Raw genomic sequence first — 22,446 nt, 5'->3', positions numbered from 1 at the left:
AGAAAGGGGAAAAGATTAAAAAGAGCTTGCCCTGAAGTTGGTAAACTGAAGTGACATTTACACAATGCAGACATCTAGGCACGAGTAAGGCTGGGGTCATCCACCCCTGCCAGGAGGCCAGGCGCGTTCTGCCAGAAAGGTTTAATTCTTCTGAAGACCAGCGCTGTCTTTCACCTTCAGCAGGGTGCTCGTTTCTTCATGCCTGCTCTGCAGCTGTTGGAAATGTGGGCTTCAGCCCGTGAGTTACCACTGCGTTCTCATACCCAAGCAGTCGATTCTAAAATTAGTTTCAAGTCTGAAAAAAACCAACCTGAGAGATGCCAGTTTGTAAAAACAGAACATGCTAGCAAAATTGTTGTTTACTAAGAGGGTTTTATTTACACAACACAACGCAAAGATCGCTCCATAAAAAGTTGGCTCCCCCAGCAACACACAATACACCTGCCAAATTTTACAGTGCAATTTAGTAACAGCTTTTAAATATTTACAGAACACTTTTTCAACTTACAAGTTAAGGCAGAGTCAGGGCAAACACTTAGTGCAGTTTTGTGCTAGGCATGATACAGAGATGAACTGGCAACGTAACTCATGTTCAGATCCATTGGAAATTCAGATTGGAATTACTCCTAGAAGTCCAGCAACTCCTCGCAGCTTAAAAAAAAAAAAAGAGCTAAAAGGTACATACCACCTCAATAGACAAGCCAGCAGCTAAGGAAAGTGTTTGGCTAACATGGGAGATGGAACAGGCATACGAAACTCTCAATCTGTTAGTAGTGAAGTATGGATCCTGGAAAGACGACGCTGTATTTTTTTTCCCCCCTAGTGTTGGTGAACAACTGTAACGGGCAGCAGGCTTACGCTGCAACTGGGATACAAAACCTACTGCCGGAAAGGTGTGTCCAAGAGGCCTCTCTTCAGACATCCAACTTCTGCTGAAAGACAACGGGAACGAGGTACCCAACTGCCCCTTGTGCCTTTGAAAAACGTCGCCTTTAACTCGAGAAGTGAACAGTCTGAGGTTTCAGAACACTCTGAAACACATGCACTAAAAATGCACAGTACATATTATTATATAGGGGTGGATTTTCCACAGCAAGTTATCACAATGTACACTTGTATAGCTTCTTCATCTTTGGTATTTATAAATAAAAATGCCAGTCCCTTTTAGTAAAGGGCTAATAATGCAGCTACTCAAAATCATTTAGTCCTAATCCACAGCAGCTTTAAAGAATTTTGATTTTTTTTTAATTTTAAGGCAGTAACTAAGCTGTTAGGAATTTTTAAAAAAATGTTTTGATATTAATACCTCGTAGTTTTCCAATGGTTTATAAGGCAACATTTTCAAATGGCTAGAAGAAACTGCAGGATAAGGAGATAGAGCAATTTGAGAAGTTGGCATCTGTCCTTCATAAAAAAGGGAGCAGAAGGTGATATTACTGACTAGTTGGTAAAAAGCCTGGCCCTATAGATGATTACTTCAGTTAGCCCTTATTCATCTGAGTAAGCCCTACTGACTACAGTGATCCTGGTACTTCTAATTAAGGCTGTTTTTGCATTTCAGCTTTGTAGGATCCAACTGGTATCTAAACTGCTTATGGCAATTCATTGAACTCCTAGGACACATGCAGAAAGCACAAGGGGTGGTTAGGGAGAGGATGCTAACGAACTATCACCCAGTTTTAGCTACATACGGGTCAATCCCGCAATCAGTCCTCTACGATGGCACTCGGTTCAAAAGACATCTAGGTTAAAATTCCCTAAAAGCACCTATTAAAAAAAAAAGTTTCACTACAAACTCATTTCCTTTCATTTCCTAATCTAGAAAGTTAGGACTAAATATAACCGAAAGCCTTCCTTTTACTTTGAAACACTGCTCTAGCTTTGTTTCTAAACAGCTTTTTTTTTTTTTCTGTCTGTGCTATGTAGCTAGTGTTCAGCACCAATGAAAGTTTGCAAGAATCCAAGACAGTTCAAATCGATACATGCTTTTAGAAACCTCATCACATTTATTATTTTAAAAAACCTAATTGCAAATTAAAGACTCATACCAGGCAGGCCCAAAGGTTAATGCCACCTGCCCCTGGAAGCGCAGAGTTAACTACAAAACGGGTGCAAAGTGGAGCTCGTGATTATAAAAAGGAATTACCAAAAGCTCAGCTGAGGCAGAATCCTCCCTCCCAAAATGCAGTCATGTTCTGAGAGATGCTTAGGCAAGGAAAGGCACTTTGGGGCTCTCCTGGAGAGCATCCTGATCGTAACTGAATGTACTTTTATAAATTATATTAGGCAATAATCAAAGGGTGGACACGGTGGGTTCCACTGCCCCAAAAGTGACCTCGTGAGGCACCGTCTCTTTGGAAGACTACAGGGACAGATGGTTCAGCCATGACAGCAAGAGGAGCTCTGTAAGGAAAAGCCAGGGAGGCCTCTGTCGTCAAGATTCACGGAAGAATCTGATACTGTTCTGCTCAAAACCAAGAGCAAAGAAGGCCACAAAAGATGGTTTCGTCTTTAAAGCGATGAACGTGCAGCAGATCTTTGAAGTGGCCAAAAGATGGCAGCAGCAGGAACGGGAAGCCTCACAGCTGACCGACTGTACGCAAGATGCCCACCAATGATCAGGTTAAATGGATTTCCCTCCCTCTCTGCTCTAATTCCAGACCCACCTGCGTTACCAGCTGTAGTTTTTATTACCTGCATTGTTTATAGATCCATCCTTTCATACAGTAACTGAAAACCTGTTGGCGCTGGAGGAAGTGGCCCGTTTCTCCTATGACCGTCTAGAAAAGAAAAAGCGTTGCACAGTTTTTTAATTTAGAAAAAATATTAAATGGCTTGAGGGTCACTGTCTTAGTACCAGAAGTAAAGTGCACCGCAACTGGAGGCCACTGCAACAGAGTTGAGAAATGCTATTAAAGAGGCTTCCAAGTAGCATTATAAAAAAAATAGCACTACAAACTAAGGTTAAGGCAATACAAGTTGTGTCCTTCTACTAGATAGGTTACTGGAGAGTTGTCTATCTCAAGCTTTAATTATTGCTTTGTTTCCTCTGTACTGAAGTCCTTAGCCACTGGGAAAACAGTGCTGGCAGAATTGGCAGATTCAGTTTGTCACTTAATGCAGGGCTGGCGAAACAGCCCATATAAACATCACGCGCTTTGCCATGTCAAAGTGAAGGCTTGCTCTCATCTCCCGATGGACTGTACAATCTGGCAAAGAATTTAAAAAGAAAAACTCTTGCTCCTGAAGCAGCAAAACGTGCTTGCAGCAGAGATGTTGCAAACATTTTGTGGAATTTTTCAATGGCGCAGAAAGAAAAAATCCTTAGTAACAACCAGGGCGTGTAACAAAACAGGGTCCTGAAGTCCTCTCTAAGAGTTGGTAGCCCTCAAGTTTTCTTTAAAAAAAGAAAAAGTTCTTTTATGGGTATAAACCCAAAGTACAGGAACAGAATTCCACGGCTCAGAAGTTGTCCCAGGTAAAGATTTATTACTTTCCTGCTTTCATATAGGATGGTATTGCTCCTCGGGCTGTCAGACCTTCAAAACGCTTGTAGGTGTAATTGATAAAAACCCAGTCTTTGTTCTTGTAGTCAGTCTCTGGATGATTGCTTGTTGCCACTGATGAGAAGAGAAAAATAAAATTACCCTTTGAAGACTGCAAAGTTTATTTTCATACAAAACACTGGATGTGGAAGAGGGGAGAATGCTTCTAAAGAAATAAGTATCATAAATCTAGGCATTCCGTTTCATTCTTCAACTCCAGGGAGCAAATGTGTGAACGTGCTCCGACACGTAAATACAAGGATCCTTTAGAGATCTACACCAAAGCAGATCGTCCCCTTCTGTCCCACCCTCTCCCTACCCCCTAAACTAAGCGTTAGACATGGTAGCAGGAATTAGCCAACACCAAGAGGTACTCGCAGCGTTGGGCTCACGGGTCCCGCTGAGATTTGAACTTGCTGGGAGCTCTGCTGCCTCTTAGAGATGCCCCTCCTCAAGCGGCTCCCTCGTCATTCACAAGTCTGCATCCCATCTCCTGAAACCCAAATTACAGCTTGCACACCCCTGCACCGCAAGACTACCAAGCTAACAATTTGAGCATGATAAAAAACTAGCATCTAGTAAGAGCCTTCCCCTGATTAACAGGAAAGTTACGTTGTTCTACTGGAGAAGAGGAAGGATTGTTTACATGCAGAATCAAAGCATTTACCTGTTGGTTTAAGGATATCAGATTCTGGAAATTCATCAAAGTTTGAGGTATCATCGATGCTTTTAATTTCTATTGAAATTGCAGCAGGTCTCTCTCTGCCAAGGAGAGATTGCATTTCAGCATTAGGATTTCAAAGGCAGAAGAAAGCAGGATCCAGCCACTTTCCATTTCTTAACAGAATCAAAGACTGAAGGTACCTAGACCTTAGCAAGCTTCAGATAAGGAACAAAACACTCTCACCCACACCTGGAGGTAATAAATGCCAGTCAAGCTGCTCACTTCTGTTGAACAGGACTAGCTTTAAACAGTCCACAGAGAAGAGCAGCTTGCTTTTCTGCAACGCATCTTACCTGATATGCTCCCAATCAACCCCTTCAAAGAATGGGTTACTCTTTATTTCCTCCACACCAGATGCACCAATTCTGTGCTCCCATTCACAGCAAAATCTGGGATGGAAGGAAGAATGAAAATGAAGGAAGAATGAAAACGAAAGCATTCCATCCAGAAATGGAACGGCTTTCTGAACTGGTACTACTACGGTTCCTTAACATATAAACGGAGAAGGTCAAGAACTCCCACTGCAAAACCAACACACAAAGTTATGCTTAGGAATGTCACGTCGAATGCTACAATTAAGATGTGGTATTCTTTCACAACGGGATAATGTGCCCTTTCTATTTCAGGACCAGCGTAGAGCAGGAGAACATATAAAGCCTGAAAAGCTAGACATTTATATTCCTGTCCTGAAAATAGATAAGCGATTGAAAATATAAATGAAAGAGCAAGAGTCAGCACGCGCTGGAGTATGTTTGTATGCTCCAGTGCGTACAGTGTCAAACCCAGTGCCATTGTAAGAAGCTAGCTCTGGCAAAAAGATTAAAGTTGCTTCCACGAGAAGCTCACAGACAAAATAAAGAGCAGAAACATTCATATTTTGCCAGACTAGCAGCGCTTACATGGGAGCTCCTTTTTAGTATAGTTCAGTCAGTCAGGGCTCCACTAGATGACCTCTGAGAGACAAATGTATTTGACAAGGGAGTTCAGCATTTGATGCACGTGCATAACAGAGTATGTAGCTGTCACAAGCATCAGGTTTTTTTCATGTGAAACAACCTATGAGAGGTACATAGTACAGTTTGCAAGACAAGAAAATTACTACTATATTAACTGGCAAACCATATGGTTGGCACCTTAAAATAAGATCCTTTGCTTTATCAGATATTGGAACTTCTGGAGGAAATGTGAGAGTCTCTTTCCAATTCATTACTTTCTTGTATGTCTCTTGAGGAGTCTCAGAACAGAACGGTGGATAACCTGGAAAGAAAGAAAATACAATCTTGTATAAAGCAAAAATAGTTCCTGTAGTTACTGAAGTCTACAGTGCACCAGAACAAACCTCGCAAACCACGCAAGGAGTGGATGCTTTGGGAACCTGACCCCAAGCACGCGAATACAGCTGATGTCCTACGCCACAATTCCTGCTTAAAACATGTGCGCTGCCTGTTTCTTACCAATCAACATCTCGTACATGATGACCCCAAGCGACCACCAGTCGCAAAGTTTGTTGTAGCCGGTCTGCATGAAAACTTCAGGGGCAATGTAATCCGGAGTACCCACAGTAGAAAAAGCCTGGAACAAATACCAGCAGTTATGCATCTTTAGAGAAAACTGCCTGATATGGAAGCGAGAACTTAGGCAACAACGGTTATTTTGAGGAAGACACCAGATTGTCTCCAAGATCCTTTAGCAAAGTTGTTTAAAGCCTTTATTTCAAAATATGTAGAGACAAAATCGACACGTTCACGTGAGAGAGTCTTAAAATACCGTCGGGGAAATGGGGAAAGGTACCACTGTCTATATAGACACCCTGGAATGGGTCATTAGCCCTTTGTTATATTGAAAGTGGCAAGAACAGTTAGTTTTAGCTGGGAGGCATCAGACATCAATGTAAATAATTACGGCAGTGCTATCTCAGGCACATATGGCACCAGCTGTTCAGCAGATGGATGAAGGACAAACTAGAGTCATTCCTCTTTTTAAAAGAAAAAGCACGAATCTTTTTATTTCAGCATTGTTCAGAACCCCAAAATGGATTAATGCCTGTCATTTAAATACACGTGCCATTGGAACGCAACGGCTCAGCGGAGAACATTTCCAAGCAGGTGAAACGTACTTACCAACTGCCGTCTGTTTCTCTTCCAAGTCTCTGCTTTCCTTTTGGAATTCATGTTCTGGAAAGCTAGAGGAGATTGGAATGTATGTGACCGCATCCTACTGGTCACCCAACATACATTTTTATCCCAAAACCATTACACTAAAAACCTCCTTTACGACATCAGAAAAGGTAGCCAGGGCCTGGACGGACAGCCCATTTCGTATTCAGCTGTCCTGGTAAGAGGTTACAGTCCCCAGGTGCTCGTCACCGGCCCCTACGGCCAAAATTTACCACCACAGTGAAGCTGGAGCTATTTGTGGAGGCACACCTTAATTCACCTCGCTGAAGATAAGCCACATCAGCAGGGATGAACTAGTTAACCTGCCTCAGCCTTGCCTTGCTCCGTTTACCTGGCGCAATCGAAGGGGTGCCTGCGACGGCAGATCAGAGCGGTCAGCGGCCTCTAGCAGGCAGCGGCAGCTGACGCTGAAGAGCAAAGCGAGGGATGTAACCTCTTCCACCGGTACAGACGGTTGCAAAGAGCACATCTGTCAATACCCTAAACCTATCAGCAACTTCCAAACCTCTGTAATATTGACAAAATTTCATAAAGCCTTTCATTAGCGATCCATGCTTTCAGTGTCTTTTTAACTCCGTGATCAAAGTTATTCCCCTTGAGAAAATTACTGAATATTCAAAGAGACCGTGTGCTCACTTACGAATTTAAATAACACGTGAGATACAGCTAGCATCTACCAAGTCACACTGAGTTTTCATTTGAGGTTTATTACACAGGCAAAGAAAGGCTACAGAAGAGTCTATTTCAAAGACAAACTTCTAGAAATGAAGATGTTTATGTACATTGAAGTAACTAAAGTTATTTTTATAAGTAAGATCTACAGAAAATCAAAATTACACCTCATGATGCAGTGTTGATTATTCGACCCCCCCTCTGCAGCCTTTTAACCTCACATTGAAATGAGTTGTATCAGGCACCGACAGCAAGCACACAGATACCCTTCTGAAGCCAAATAACTTACTGAAGTCACTAGGAAGACTATGGTTCAAGTTTCTATAAAATTCTGTTCTGTGGGCTTTCTTTAGTCCAGTACACAGACCAAAATCTGAGAGTTTTACGTGGCCCTAGAAACAAACAAACAAAAAAAACCCAACAAAAACAAAATACAAAACCAGTATGAGACATTATCATAGCAAATAAAGTTTTCTACTTCTTCCCTTCCCTTTATTTTGTATAATAAATAGATGCGCTCTTTTTGCGTTCCTTGTTTTAGCCTAAGACTGGATGTGTACACAGAATCAAGCTACTGATACTTTCATCACTACTACGCAGAGAAAGCCCAGGAGCTATTTACTTCAAGAAACCTCTGCTCCTGCAAGCTCCGGACCGCTTCAGAGTGAAAGGAAACATCTCCAGAGGGAGCTGTAGTCCCTGGATTGTGCGTTGACCCCAAGACACAAGGAGAAACACCTTAAATTAACGGATTGGATCTGTCCTAGTGCATAACATGCGACCACACCGACTACGCGCAATTTTTAGATGTATATCTAAAATGTACGTACTTTTCAAAGTTCTAAATTTATCTATATCTAGGTGTAGACATACTGAATTACATCAGTAATTCCAACAGCGCATTATTAGCTGGCTGGTGGTAAAGTATTTACTGTTAGCAAACTTTTTCCAAACAAGCTAAAATTTTAAGCAAACTTGTAGGGAGCAGTAGGAGGCAGTGACACAACCAAGCTTTCCGCACGCTGCCTCCAATAACCGTCTAGAAGCAATCGGGTAGCCTGGCCGGCCTTCAGAAATACATCCTGATTCCGAGGGAGATAACGTCTCAGTTCGCAGTCTCGCGAACGGAACAGCTCCATCCCTCACATTTGATATCATCGTCTACCCAATAGCTGGCAAGCGTGAGCGTAACAGATGTGAGACCCAAAGGAAACGTCTTTGACTAAGCGGGGAGAACTGAAACTGTGCGTTTTAAATTGCAGCTGAAATAACCAAAAATAGCTGAAACAACTGTCAGAAGAGAGCTCGTAAGTGAGGTATGAATACAGCTGGAGGTGGAGGAGAGGTCTGTCTTGGCTTGGGTTTTTTTCCCCCGACAATACGGCAGATGCCCTCAAAAGCTAGAAGGAACAGGGCTAAGAAAGCAGCGCCGTCTTCTTTCACAACTGTCAACGCTAGTTCAGGTCAATATTAAAGGTTACGAGACCTATTTACTACTACCCAGCCAGTGGTTAGTACATACCTTGCTATCCAGAAGAAGGTTGTCTGGTTTTATGTCTCGATGGATAAAGCCCAGCTGATGAATAGAATCAATGGCTAGCACGGTCTCAGCTATATAGAACTGTGTCTCTTCTTCTGTTAGAGTGTCCTTTTTCATCAACAGCGTCATCATATCACCTAGAAGCCACCCCACAAACAGCAGAGGTAAATACAAACACACAAACTCCACTCTCGCTAATTCTGAAGACATTTGCAAAGAAGAGAACTAAAGCTATTTAAAACCTCAGGAAATCTAAGTTGATTTCATATAAAGTGACAGAGTTCCCCAGCACCTCTGTGACAAACTCTTGTATTTCCCCTTGTATCACTGTATGCGGAAAGACTTGTACTGTAGTTGCATTAAATTTACTGAGACAGCTAAATAGCATGAAGATGAAATAGCAGTACAGAAACATCCCTTAGGAGTCAGCTACAGACTGCCGCTCTTCACTACACATCTGTCCTGGTTTCGGCAGGGAGAGAGTTAATTTTCCTCCCAGTAGCCGGTACAGCGCTGTGTGTCGGGTGTAGGAGGAGAACGACGTTGGTAACGCACCGATGGTTTAGTTGTTGCTGAGCAGCGCTTGCACTAGTCAAGGACTGTTCAGCTCCCCGTGCTCTACCGACTGAGCAGGCTGGGGGTGCACAAGAAGCTGGGAGGGGGCACAGCCGGGACAGCTGACCCCAACTGGCTAAAGGGACATTCCATACCATGGGACGTCATGCCCAGTACAGAAACTGGGGAAAGCTGGCCGGGGGGGGTGACCGCTGCTCGGGGACTGGCTGGGCATCGGTCGGCAGGTGGTGAGCAATTGCACTGTGCATCACTCACTTATTTTGTATATTCTTTTATCATCATTATTATTATTTTCCCTTCCTTTTCTGTCCTGTTTTTATCTCAACCCACGAATTTTACTTCCCCCCCCCATCCCACTGGTGCGGGGGGGAGTGCGGCTGTGTGGTGTTTAGCTGCCTGCCAGGTTAAACCACGACGACATCGGAATCACAGGTTAAATAGCTACTTTCAGCTACAGAGCTGTTACAAAAACCAGACTGCATTTGTGCAGTGTCATCTCAGAAAGCATTCTTGGGGTTTCATCAGTCACGTATATCACAGGCTTTCAGTATGACTTTCTTAAGTGAATTACATCAGCGTTATCATTCGAGGACAAACATCATCATCCTCTGAAAAAAGGACCTTAAAAGCTACTCTTGCTGCAAGCCAGCTGAAAGCAAAAGGTTAGCAAATCAAAAGCTGGTTATGGTACGGATCCATAGATAGCCAGCGCACAGCGAGGATAAGAACTAGCAGAACGTTAAGGCCAAGTTTCAAACGTCTGTAGCCAGAAGACCCAAGCAGATAACCTCGAGCCTGACCCGAAGACCTCAGCACCCCAACTCCTAAAAGCAGAAAGCTGTACAATGACTTCTTTCCTCACAAAGTCATGGCCGGTACAAACCCCACTGTAAGGTAACCGCATACGCTCGCGTCCCAGACTACATTTGCAATTAAGAAGTTAGAAATCCACAAACAAGAGGAAAGCAGTCTTTTGATTTCAGGTAGTTACCTCCAGGCAGGAACTCCATGATGAGGTAGAGGTTTAGCTTGTCCTGAAAACTGTAGAACATTTTCACGACCCACAAACTGTCTGCCTCCACTAGAATGTCCCGCTCCGCACGAATATGGCCAACCTGGAGATACACGTGCATTTGATTCATTACAAGTCTATGTTTTATTACATGCATTCGTTTCACAGACGAGTATTATATTATATATCAAACTTCTGCGTGAGGGCAGAAACACCATCAAGACTTCAGTAGTTTCACCCCTCAATATTTTCAAATAGTTTCACCCCTCAACATGTTCAAAATCAAATCCAGAAGTCATGCTTCTGACAGCAGAAAGGTGAGAAGCTTTCATTAAACTGCTGCATTTTCCCAGAACGTTTCTTTTTTCCCCCCAGTCTGATAAATCCCGTTGAACGCCAACTCCATTTTACTCCTCAGCACGAAGATCCGAAAGAGCCTTTTATATTCAAAAGTTTCCACTGGGAAGTTTATGGGGACTTTTGCCTTTGGACATTTCCACTCGAGTAACATTTATACTTACTGCGTGACTTTTGCTGCCATACCTAGCGACACATGCGGGAAGGCAGGAGAGCACTAACCTCATTCTTTTAAGCAAAAACTCAAGCTAGATAAAATTTAAACCACCCTCCTGAACAACAAGGTTCCGTACAGAAAGATAACCCACTTTTATGTTTTTATTCTTTCAATTCTTACGGCATTTGGGTCCCCTTCAAATCAGAACTGTGCGAGTGATACGGGACACTATGAAAATACTTATCTTAAAACCGCTTAGATAACAGACCGCTCCAAAACGCGATTTATTACCATGGGAAGATTCAGGAGGAGGCACGTATGGTTGATTATAAAAACCAGCTTAATCCTATGCACAAAAATATCTCAATTTTTTACAAAAATATCTAGTAATTAGATCTCTGAAAGTCTAGCTCTTCTCGGAACAGTTAGCATGCCCTTCAGATAGGGCTTCAGCCTATTCCCACAGATTTAGAGCACAGCACTAATTCAGCAGTGGTGCAGAAGGCTCGTGCGTGAACACGCCGCTGTTCGCTTTTTAAACGAGCACTTCCAGAAACGGAAACCAGTTCCCGATTTTATGAGCGCGCGCGCGCACACACACAGTGCTTCCTAGCTTCATCCCGGGGCTGAACAAGAAACGATTGTCTCAGAGCACTGTATTTCCAGGAGTTAAACACCACCACTGTATGCCTCTCAGTCAGAATTCCGGCAGTCACATCACTTGGATGTTTATGTCTGATCCCACAAATCAGAAATGCAGTAGAATCAGTAAAAACACCGATCTTGACAATCATTTGCACGTGTGTACGCGCAGCATACGTCATCATAAAATGAGGAGGAGGAACATGAATCAGACACATAGAACCGTCCTTCTCTTTCACTGGAGAAAGACAAACCTCGTCCTTAGAAGAATGCTCTGCTTCCCCGTGTTTTCAAGTAGAAAGTGAGTTCAGTCCTACCTTCCTTCAGACCGAAGAGCCTCGTAGAAAAGAGCGTTACAACCGCAGCTTCCATTAAGACTAAGCAAGGCACTGGAGGTTGTCTGAAACACTGTCCTGAGCGTTCAGTTACATGCAATAGCCTGTACCTACTACTGTAACCCTATATATAATCCTCAAACTTTTGCATTGTTACAAGGAATGTTCAAAGAAAAGAAGAGATTTGAAAGAGCCCGCTAGAAGACAGCTCCTTATGAATTCATACAAGATTTTTCTGACCTATTTCCTCAATAAAAAAAAATTAGGGGGGAAAAAAACCCCCACATATCATTTTTTAGCTAGTAAACCTAGACCACAGATACCTGTTACTCCTCTCTACACATCACAATTACCTCCCCAAGTCATCTAAAACATGGACGGTAGCATTGCTGCTCAAGGTGGCTATTCACCTGCTCTTTTTCAAGCATATCAGCTTTACGTAGTATTTTCATTGCATAAACATGCCCCGTATCTTTCTTCTGGACAAGTCGCACCTAGGAAGTATGCAAAAATGTGAGTCAAATCCAGCATTATCACTACAACTCTTGACAAATTTGGGTATCAAGCCCTTGGCTTCCATTTAATGAAATCGTATCAGCTTATAAAACCAAAAAGCATTACGTTTGCCATTACCGTGCACTAAGTTCGGTTAATTCTAAGAGATGAGATCATTTTAACAGAGGTGACACACTGAGCAATCGTACACCTAAAGCAGAAGGTCCAAAAGCCACTTTCGCTGAAGGCCACCAGAAGAGACTACTGCGAGCGGCCCTCCAGCTCTCCCTCCTCCGTAAGGCCAGCCCCGGCAGGTCAGAATTAAAGTACACTGCCAAACTTGTATTTAGCTCGCTCATCGAGTCCTTTTCAACAGCATTCATGTTCCTTTAAATGTTTTTAATATGTTTTAAATGTTTTAATAGGCACATGATGTTTTTAAACCAGCATTTATTAGGCATAAAGAGAGATGCACGTGACCATTAAGCTAAAAAAATCAATCTGCGGTTGTTACAACATTTATCTTTCACTTGTATAAACTGTGCAAGTCTTTAACAAATACCAGTGCCATTTAAAAATACGTTTAGTCATCTTTTCTGGACTTGCCTCTCCAAATGCTCCTCTGCCTATTACTTTTAAAGACTCAAAGTCTTCCAAGCCAAGCCTTGTTCTCTTTAGGCGAAGAAACTCCGTTTCCTTTTGCGCGTGTGCTGACCTCCTGATTCTTTTCTAGAGTTTAGGGAAAAAAAACAAACAACCCAGTGAGAATCCTGCAGGTGGGCTCCACAGAGATCACAGCAATTCCAAGCAGAGATCCCAGATCTCCGTTTATAAAAGAAAACCACTCGTATTTAACCGTGAAGATAATTTTCCCATATTTATTACCTCTTCATCTTTTAAGCCTTCTTCTTCCATCATTTGTTCTAGCTTCTTTTGTCTGTAGCAGAGACAAATCAGAAAAATAAAGGTTGAATCGTTAACGTTGTTTCTTAATCAGACGCACATATCCAACGCCTCTGGTCTACGCTTGCTGTGAGAGGCGGACGCGATGCCAGCAAGTAACAAGGGTAAATGATCCATAGGGGAGACTCAGACATGAGATTAATTTTGAAGAATCTCGTACTACAGCTTTGTACTACATTCTAGCCTTGTCCTCTCCAATTTTGACAATCTAAACCTGCCTTGAGTTTCACATCTTATTCAAGCGTACGTTTTGGCTGTATACGAATGTAGGTTGAGGAGGTCGGGGTTCAATTCTCGTCTCTCTCTCCGACAGCTGGGCAAGTCACTTAAGGCCAGAGCCGTAATAAATATTTAAACACCAAAGTCTCACTTATTCCAGGGAGACTTGGCTATTTAAACACGTCTGTGGATCTGCACCGTAATTTCTCTGCATCTCAAACTCATCATATGCAAAATGAGAAAAGGTACTTTATTATTTCCTAATAGCCGAGATACTCAAAATATTTGGGAAGAGGAAACATGTCCGTACACGTTCTCCCCCTTAAAGAATCAGAAATATTTACAGCCTTAGTACAAAATTATTATTTGGGAGAAAAGAAAAAAGGGAAGCAAGACTTCAGAGGGGGGAACGGCTTCAGGGGACATTTGTAACGATTACCCTCTGGGAACTTTTTCCCAACACCGACCATATTAATAGCTGGCTGAACTGGGATTGGTGTTTTGGGGTGGTTTTTTTTTCTTTCCATGTGTGTTTTTATTGGTATAACGTTACAAATGTACTAACAAATTCCTTCTCTTTACGCAAGTCATTCTTCGCAAGATCCTCTTCCGTTCTCCTGTGCCACTACGCGGCTGCTGCGACCTGATAATATTTTGGGTTATCGCTTCCACAATCGGGCACATTTAAATCGCTCTGCCCTTATTTAAGTACCCAGCGAGCCCCGTCCGGTCATCCCATTTCACGCTCAGAACAGCGACTCCAGTAGCCAAAGACGACTGCTGCAACACGCAGAATTAAATAGCTCAGCATGAGCCAGCGACGCCGAAATCCCTCCAAATACCCTTAATGGGTCCTATCTGCACTTCAGCGTACATTTTGTCAACGCCATTTGAACTCCAAATGGCACATCCACAGACACATCTATTGTTAAAAAAAAACATGTTAACTTGCGAAGTCTGGTATGTTTGTTCAGACAAAGTCTTGATCCTAAACAGAAAAAAAAACCCCTGTCATTGAGGTTTTGGGAGTAGACAATAGCGCTCGTAATAAAAAGCAAGAGCTACACAAAGAGAAAGAAAGGAATGAAATCAGTGATATTTTCTGTTTGGATGAGACTTCAATCTCTCATTACTAATTTGAAGCTTTGAAGAAAATACGTATGCAAGTCAGTATTTATTTCTAAATTGCTTCCTCATTTCTGCAGTTACTGCAGTTAGCAGGCACTCCCCTTGGATCTAGTTAGGTTTTGGGGCAGCGAGTCTGCAAGCGACCGAACACTGAACCTTTTTGAAAACTCTGATTATAGACTACAGGGCAAGTTGGGAGAACATCAAAGTCCCAGTGCTACAACTTGAGGATATTCAGCAAATTAGAGGGTTCCAGCCAAAGGAAAGAAGAAGCAATACTTCTCAGTTAAATCGCTCGTTATATTTTGACCGATGTATTTAAAGAGATGCCATAGGTTCAGCTAACTCACGGAGAAGTCAGCATTAAGTGACAGTCCTTACAGCAACCCCTCATTGTCTTTGAAAAGATTAGCTTCCTTTATCAGCCGACTCGATCACGCATTATAATCCAAACTGAAACTGATGCTCTAGAATGAGTTTTAAATATTACAACCAGGGACGTAAAATGGGACGAGGCAACAGAACAGACACAGGCAGGATAAACATTTGTAAACGCTGGCTTTCCACTTCAGAACCGTACTTGAATCATCCCAAGCACATCCCAAAGTTAGTTTCTACTTTGTCGCATAATTAAATATATGGTTCTTTAGAAACTCGGTAACACTCATCTCGCTTCTGCATTTGCAAGCACGTTGCAACTGGTTGCAGAAGAAACTCAAAAAGCTCCAGCCTAAACTACCGCGGGATTCAGAAACCCACCAGCTGCCTCTGGATGCTCGTGCCAAGCCCCAGCCAGGTGCCCGTCCCAGGAGTTCAGGCACTCGCTCAGCAAAGACGGTCTATTTTTGCTTTGGCTCCAGAAAACCGAAGGCAGTTAATATGTATTTTTGGCTCTTGCCCAGTTTGGGAAGGAAGCAAGAAAGATTTTTACCTCATCTCTCGTTCTTCGTGCTGGGCGATGAGATTGCTGTAGAAGTTTTCTAGTGTCACCTTTGTCATCGTAACTCGCTCCTTGGTGTGATTACTCATGGACGAGCACGGTGTTGGGCCCGTCATTGCCATGGCTATTAGGAAAGAAAAAGGGAGGAAACATTTAACATTATAAATGACAACCAACCTTCAAACACGAGCTGCAATCAATTAAGTGGCGCTGAATCACAGAGTTAAGATTTTAAGGACAAACGCTAACAGCCCAGTTGTCTAAACTAAGACTAAGTAGGGAAAAGTCTTACAAAATAAAAGGTACAAGTCAAACTTCCTGTTTTGAACATTTTTGATCTGAAAATAAGGGGGAAGGAAACTTAAGAAACACGGTGCCTCAAAAACCACAATTTCAGGCAGTACTGCAAATGTTTATTTCTCCCAATATATTCTATCTTTAATGAGTGTTCAAAATTCAGAAATATCACAGTGAAACATCTAATCCAGAAGCTCCTTTTCCTCTGACCCTTGCAGAAATAACTCCATCAGTCGCCTGCTGTCTCTTCTGCTGTGAAATTTATCAAAATCCTGAAAGCCAACCCAACAACGGAGCAACTGAGGAAGGAGAAAAAAAGCTATTTAGTTGCTTTTAAGCACTAAGGGAGCTTTTACTAGATGCTTTCACACAGAAATCTGGCAAATTCCGGAGGACCGCTGCCTTGGAACAAGTTACAGTTTAAAAAAAAAAAAACAAAACAAAAAACCCACCCTAGTGTAAGTATCCTACATTTACATACTGGATTCTCTTAAGAAATAAATACATCGGAGTACGCCGCTTCCAACCGGCAGCACAGTTTCAGGATGTATTGGACAACCCAGCTCTACTTTCTAAAACGCATTAAAATGCAAAGATTTCAAGTGTAAAACCACCTTAGCCCAGTTCTCCTGGTCACAACGTAACTGGCAGTAAGGTAACCGAGTCTTGCAACTTATTACTAGAAATTGCAGACAAATATAGGTCAGAGACACACTTCCCCTTTTTACGAAGCCTGGGCGCCGGCAGCAGCTCCCCGAGTTATTCTTTTCTGTTTACTTTTCGCAGATCTTTACGAGGCAGCGTTATTGCGCCTTTGCAAATCGCGTCCTTTACAGGCACCAAGTATTTTGTTCGCCGCGCTTACGGGCCCGTTCACAGAAAAGATAACAGCACGGGAGCCGGGGAGAACCTCCAGCTGTGTGGGTTTTTTTGGGTTGGGGCTACGTCTTTACGGAGGAGCAGCGCTGAGTGACGCCACGCGAGCGGGGGGTCGCGTTCCCCGCGCACCCCCGAGGAGATGGCACGTTACATCGCCGCGCGCTGTGAGCTGGTAGGGGCGAGAGCCGTGCCGCCGGTTCACGCTTCCTAGAGAACAGAATATGAAATTATCCGACGGAAGCAGGTTACAAGGGGGTGCAAAAATTAAAAAAAAAAAAAGGGGGAAGAAAAGAGAAAGCAGGCGGCTGGGAGGCAGCAGAGCCAAACCACCTGTTGGTGCTCGGGTGCCTTTTCTACGGGGACCGGCGCTCAGAGCCAACCGACTCCCACCACGGCGATCGGACGGTGACGGGGCAGGATGCTCCCGGCGCCCGGGCTCGGCCAGAGCCGGTCGGGGGCGAGGCGGCCCCCGGGGGCGGCGGCGGCGGCTCCGCGGCCCGTCGTGCAGCATCACCGGGAGCGGACAAAAGGGGCCCAAGCCCCCCCCCCACCCCCCCCGAACGAGGGGCAGAAGGCTGCTCCCGCCGCCCCCGGGCCCGCAGCGCGGCCGCCCCCGGGGAAAGGGGGACCTCGCCGCCGGAGGGACCCCGGCCCGCAGCGGCCCCGCTCCCAGCCCCACCGGGGGCTTCGAGGGGGCCGCCCCTTGCTCCCCACCCCAGCGAGAGGCGAAGGGCCCCGGGGGGAAGGGAGGAGGGCGGGGATGGTATGCGGAGCACCGGGCGGGGGGGGAACACGGGGGTCGCCATGGCGACGAGGCGGGAGCGGCTTACCGGAGCCCCCCGGGAGGGGGGCGGCGAGGAGCTGAAGGAGACGGCGGGGTCCCGGCGCCGCCGAGCCAGGCGAAGCGGCTGCGGAGAGGCGGGGCGGAGCTGGCGAGTGGGGGGGACGGGACCGGGGCGACCGGAGCCCCCCGCCGCTACCGCCGCCCCCCGCACCGACGGCGACCCGGACGGGACGAGCACCCCAGGGACCGCTACGGCAGCGCGCATGCGCCACCATCCTCTCGGCCCCGCCCTCTGCTCGCGGGGCGGGGCTGCCGCGCCCCGCCCTCTCTCGCCAGCGGCGCATGCGCGTGGAGGCTTGTCGCCAGCTCGAAGGGGCGGGGGGGGTGGCGGTGTGCGCCCTGGCGCATGCGCAGTGTGCTCCGGGCCCAGGGAGGCGCGGGCGCACCTGAGGGGTGCGGGTGCGGGCCCGGCTGGGGGGGGCGGCGGTAGCACCCGCGCATTGTATTTCAAATGGGGCTTTTTTCCCCCTTAGGCCCAGCCAGAGGCACCAGCGCTTCGAGCCGTAGGGTGCCAGCCTGCCTGCGGCGCTCCCGCGGGCCTGGGGAGCCCTGCCCTGCTTCCTTCCCTCCTCCCCGTAATGGTGCTGTGACCTGCAGCTTCCCAGCGCGCGGCCTCGCCTCGCCGTCCAGCCCGCGGCGGAGGGGAGGTTGGTTTTTCCACATCCCCCCAGGGTTGATGGCGCTTTGGGTCACCGTGCGGTGACCACAGGGGGCGAGGCGTACCCAGGGACAGGTGCCACCGAGACGCCAACGGTCACCTCAGCCTCCCAGGGCTCGGGAAACAGTCCCTCAGCCCAAGAGGAAACCACGTCTGCAAGGGTAGACGGACCGATCCACGGAGTGTGCCGAGCGGGACACAGCGATTTCCGGGCGGTCTGAGCCTTTCATGGTCGGGTCCCCTCACTTTGATCCCCCGGCTCTGAAGTCTGGCACAGCCCGGAGACGGCTTCGGGGGAGGAAGGGCTCCCACGTCCCAGCTCAGCAAACTCATGGCTCGGGCGGCGTAAGCCGTTGGCATCTCGGCCCTCTGCTCTTCAGGAACATCTGAAACAATCAGTTTCAGTAACGGTTTGACTGGCCTTGGGAATCTAACGGGGAGCTCTGAGGAATGGCATGACAAAAACGTGGTTCCATATTCACCCCAAATGTGCGGAGTTACTAGCAAAAGAGGATTTTGCTTCATTTTATTTACATTTCTACAAAAAAGCAAGGGCATTTCAGAGGGTGAAAAGGTTTTTATCATTAACAACGTCAAGGAGTTCTTGGGTTCTAATCACTCAAATACCTTCTGCGCATGCAGTTGAAGTCTATCAGCAACAGAGGAATTTCAGGATTTAAAATGGCATGTATAGTCCCTACATGATGGAAACGCTGATATATTTGTAACACACGTGACAGAGATTTAATTTCTGAACGACTGATTTTGCAGTTAAACTGGACCTTGCTTTGCTTAGACGGAGCCGGTCAGTTTGATATTAAAGGTGAGTCGCAAAATCATGTGCTACCTCTTTCAGGAAACACAGATGGCCTCCTGAGGCTGTTTTTCTGCCGAGAAAACTTGATGCACTGTGGGAGCTCTTGGAGGGGATTTCACATGAACAAAGAAAAGGCAGGAAGTCTTGAAACAAAAGGCTCAAATATGGACCCTGGAAGCTGATTCTCCCCTCTTCCACCAGCAGAATCAGGTGAATGTCTAGGGCTTTGGCTGGGAGGGTGGGGATCACTGCCAACTCCTACCTCTGTGGCCTGGCAAAAATTTGCCACCCTGAAGGAAAACCTGAGAGATGAGAGGCTTAAAACGTTCTGTATGCTGGAGAAGCGGGGAAAAACAAACCTTTGGACCTAAAGTGTAAGGAAAGTCGTTACTACTGCAGAGCAGGGCAGAACTGCAGGCAGGTGTGAAATAGAAGAGGATCTGTATGAGGAGGTGACTGCTTCTTCAGGAGTCGGAACGTTAGACTGCAAGTGAGCCTGTGAATATGCAGATTAATGAACCAAACTTCCTGCTGCATGTGGCCTCCAAGAGCTACGAAGAGCTGCCGCAGCCCTAAGATACCGGGAACAGGCAGGGAGGGCCCTGCCGTGGAAAGAGAGATTTCTGGCCTGTGACAAATGACCCCATCTCACAATCAGAGTAGTCAGCCTGCCTGCTAGGGAGAGAACCTGGGTCCTTCTAAGGGTCTCTGTTCAACATCTAGGAGTAGCTAATGGAACAAACGGACGTTATTTTTCTTTTGCAGTTCACCTTTGCACTAGAGCTTTTCCTTACAACATCACATGTCTAAAGCAACGGACGGACTGAGCTGGATTGAGGCTAGTGGGAAAAGTTCTGTGGCTGGGTGCTAGGATTTCTCTTGCTGCCCAGCTCTTTGAGTTGAAGGGGGTCGAAAAGGTCTTGTGGGTTCCAGTTACCCTTTGGGGTCTTCACATACTGCAGCGAATCCAGCTGCTTTAACGGGGGGAAGCCCTGCTCTTTTTCCATCAGTTCCAGCAGCTGCTTCATCAGGCTCGAAGTCTCGTCTCTGTTGATGCTGTTATAGAGATCTGAGGGATCTTGGCTCTTCTGAGAATCCCACATGGGATTTGAAAGTGAAATATCCCTGCTGCTGGCTGTGTGCACGCTACCTAGGGCGTTGTGGAGCCACATCAGGCGCTTCAGCCCTTGAAACGCCCTCCCTTTGTCATGCATGAGCTGATGCTCCGTCACTGCTCTTTTACTGCAACGGGAAGAAAGAGTTAGTTAGGAAACAAGCACAGCCAGATCTAAGCTCCTATTTCAAACGTGGCTGATTTGCATCCATCAATCTTAGATGCTTCTCTACGCTGAGGAAGGAGCACTGGCAGTGCCTACACACGATGTGGCCGAGGCCACCTCCGAGGCTAAGCTAGTAGTGCTGGTGCCCACAGCCAGCCTGACCCTTGCAAAGCCCGCAGCGTGAGCACTCCCACGCGGGCTAGCCCAGGCAGCCTGCGAGGCAGCCAGGCAGCCGGTTCCTCGAGATGGGAAGCTGAAACACGATGCCATTCCCAAAAGGTATACCTTGCATCTCCTTTTTTTTTTTAAAAAAAAAAAAAGAAAAAGCCAAACTGGGGAGACAGTGACAAAAGGACTTTAGCAGGCTTAAAGAGCTCTTACAGAGATTTGGTCTTTCCCAGATTTGGGCTCTTTTCAGAGGTTTAAATACCAGAATAAAATTCCCTTTTCATGACCTTAGTGTTCTAGGATTGTTGGGTTTGTTTCTTTCCTTCCAGAGCTGTAAGTCAGCAGTAATTTAACTGAAATCAGTGGTGTCCATGAAATGAAAACAAATCCTTATTTTCTTCAGATACACCAAAAATTTTGAGCCAAATATTGGCTGGGGAGGGCAGGCTAATTCTGGGATGCAAATATTTCTGGATTTCAGGCTGTTTAGGTAACAGCTAACGGCAGCTATAGACTCCCCCTGCAGATTTGGATCTGAATGGGAACCTAAATATGGAATTTTAGTATGTGCCATTTCCATGGCTTGTGTTGAACATCCTTACATGGTTTGCTACGCTGTGTTTAAAAGCATCAACTGAAATGTGGTATATGTTACGCATCTAAAAATGCAGTTGGTCTAATTTTATACTGCATAGAGGGCGATGTAAAATGTTGCCATATCAAATGTATAGAATTTTCCTTCCACCGTGCCCTGGAGTAAATGACGGCAGTGGAGAATACAGCCCATTAAATCAAAGGCAAGCAGGCTTCTAATGATACTAAGTAAAAGGATGATATTGCTTACTTTTCAGTGTCTTGACATGTTGCAAAACAGGCAAAAAAAAGAATTGCCAAAAATGTAACCGTCTGCAGAGATCTCTGGGGCAGGAACATTTTCTCTCTTCTTTAAATCTGCTCCACGGGACAAGAAGCTGACAGTATGACCAAAAATCTTTTTTTTCTCTGTTCTTCCTTTCACCTGACAAAATGAATTTCAGCCTTTAAGCACTGGTAAAAGTGGAGCATTGTACTATGGTACATCATTCCAGGACCTCCCAGAACATCAGGCATGTGGATTTGTAACATATACCAGTAAAAGATTAATAGATTTCATAGTATATTTCTACATTTCCTTGCTAAGAGTCCTAAATCTCCTTTTCCACTATCGCCTCTCAATATACTGCTTCCCACTCTTGTGCCTTTGCAAGCACAGGAGATTATTTCATTTAGAACTGGCAAGAGACCTTCCTGACAAAAACTTAGCAGAAAATTAACAAAGAGATTGGGATTGCTGTCTGAGAAATCTGTCACAAAACTCCACGAAGAGTTTAAGACTGGACCATGCAGATCAAGTTAAAAGGTGTACACAGCCCTGGGATTTGGACCTTTAATAATACAACCTTTTCCACGAGCAATACAAGCGCTGACATCCAAATCTGCCTCTGCACGAGGATGATACTAGGCTGACACTGGATTTCTTTTCTGTAAAGAAGTGGATTTCTGGCTTAGGGAAGTGACAACCAGAAAATGTAATTGTGCAATGATTATTTTCATCTAAGTAACAGCTGCATTCAGTTATATATCTGCTCCTGGCGTTGGTACGCCTCTACCTACCCAGCCTTTCAACCCCACCGCTCCTTTATCGCCAGGTCTATCATTAAAATTTCTGCATTTTTTACACTAATGACTGTACCCTGCTTTTAGGATTGGGTCCAGCCTGTCCCTTTAGTTATTTAGTAGTGAATCCTGTATTAATTGTTACATCAAAACCTAGATGGGCAACAAAACAAAAGTTGCAGCATTTAAATTGTCAGGTAAGAATAGTAAAGATATGTTCCTGTATAATGAGGCTACTAATTTTTTGAAGAAATATTTCTTTTTGTGCAGAAGCAGTTTGGGCTAATAAAAAACTCAGCACCTCCTCAAATGACTTTTCTTTATACTAACTTGAATATTGAATTGTCAATGACTGGCTAGAAAGG

General features: G+C 45.2%; 2 protein-coding genes across 7 annotated transcripts; both read right to left on the bottom strand.

Annotated features, from left to right (window-relative positions):
• Positions 1 to 352: 352 nt before the first annotated feature.
• Positions 353 to 17,675, bottom strand: STK38 (serine/threonine kinase 38). 6 transcript variants are annotated; one of them, XR_012996968.1, is made up of 15 exons: positions 17,489 to 17,675; positions 15,474 to 15,606; positions 13,118 to 13,169; positions 12,839 to 12,961; positions 12,148 to 12,231; positions 10,226 to 10,349; positions 8,641 to 8,795; positions 7,408 to 7,510; positions 6,390 to 6,451; positions 5,724 to 5,841; positions 5,403 to 5,526; positions 4,563 to 4,658; positions 4,213 to 4,307; positions 2,695 to 3,620; positions 353 to 651 (listed from the first exon to the last, which is right to left on the bottom strand). XR_012996968.1 is itself a non-coding variant. In XM_076357725.1 (15 exons), the coding sequence occupies exons 3-15, from the start codon at positions 15,602 to 15,604 to the stop codon at positions 3,490 to 3,492; spliced, it is 1,398 nt and encodes a 465-aa protein (XP_076213840.1). In that variant the 5' UTR covers positions 15,605 to 15,606; positions 16,788 to 16,865; positions 17,489 to 17,671; the 3' UTR covers positions 353 to 3,489. The 6 variants fall into 6 exon arrangements, 5 of the variants coding, with proteins under 5 accessions (XP_076213840.1, XP_076213836.1, XP_076213839.1 ...); XM_076357725.1 differs by adding an exon at positions 16,788 to 16,865 and having other exon boundaries at positions 353 to 3,620; positions 17,489 to 17,671; XM_076357721.1 differs by having other exon boundaries at positions 353 to 3,620.
• A 2,141-nt stretch (positions 17,676 to 19,816) lies between these two features.
• Positions 19,817 to 21,358, bottom strand: LOC143170160 (parathyroid hormone 4-like). Its single transcript, XM_076358181.1, has 2 exons — positions 21,270 to 21,358; positions 19,817 to 20,219 (listed from the first exon to the last, which is right to left on the bottom strand). Exons 1-2 carry the CDS (start codon positions 21,356 to 21,358, stop codon positions 19,817 to 19,819), a joined length of 492 nt encoding a protein of 163 aa, XP_076214296.1.
• Between the last annotated feature and the right edge of the window lie 1,088 nt (positions 21,359 to 22,446).

Source organism: Aptenodytes patagonicus, chromosome 22, assembly GCF_965638725.1.
Source record: "Aptenodytes patagonicus chromosome 22, bAptPat1.pri.cur, whole genome shotgun sequence".
NCBI lineage: Eukaryota > Metazoa > Chordata > Aves > Sphenisciformes > Spheniscidae > Aptenodytes > Aptenodytes patagonicus.
This window is presented reverse-complemented; position numbering and strand designations above follow the sequence as displayed.

Bases quoted from the DNA above. Each gene is read 5' to 3' on its own strand.
- STK38 (XM_076357721.1), bottom strand. From the start codon at position 15,604: ATGGCAATGACGGGCCCAACACCGTGCTCGTCCATGAGTAATCACACC. The intron at 8,796-10,225 runs GTAACTACCTGA...GGTGGCTTCTAG, and splicing joins CATGGAGTTCCTGCCTGGAG to GTGATATGATGACGCTGTTG. The intron at 3,621-4,212 runs GTAAATGCTTTG...TCTTCTCATCAG, and splicing joins TGATATCCTTAAACCAACAG to TGGCAACAAGCAATCATCCA.
- LOC143170160 (XM_076358181.1), bottom strand. From the start codon at position 21,358: ATGTTCCTGCCCCAGAGATCTCTGCAGACGGTTACATTTTTGGCAATT. The intron at 20,220-21,269 runs GTAAGCAATATC...TTCCCGTTGCAG, and splicing joins ACATGTCAAGACACTGAAAA to TAAAAGAGCAGTGACGGAGC.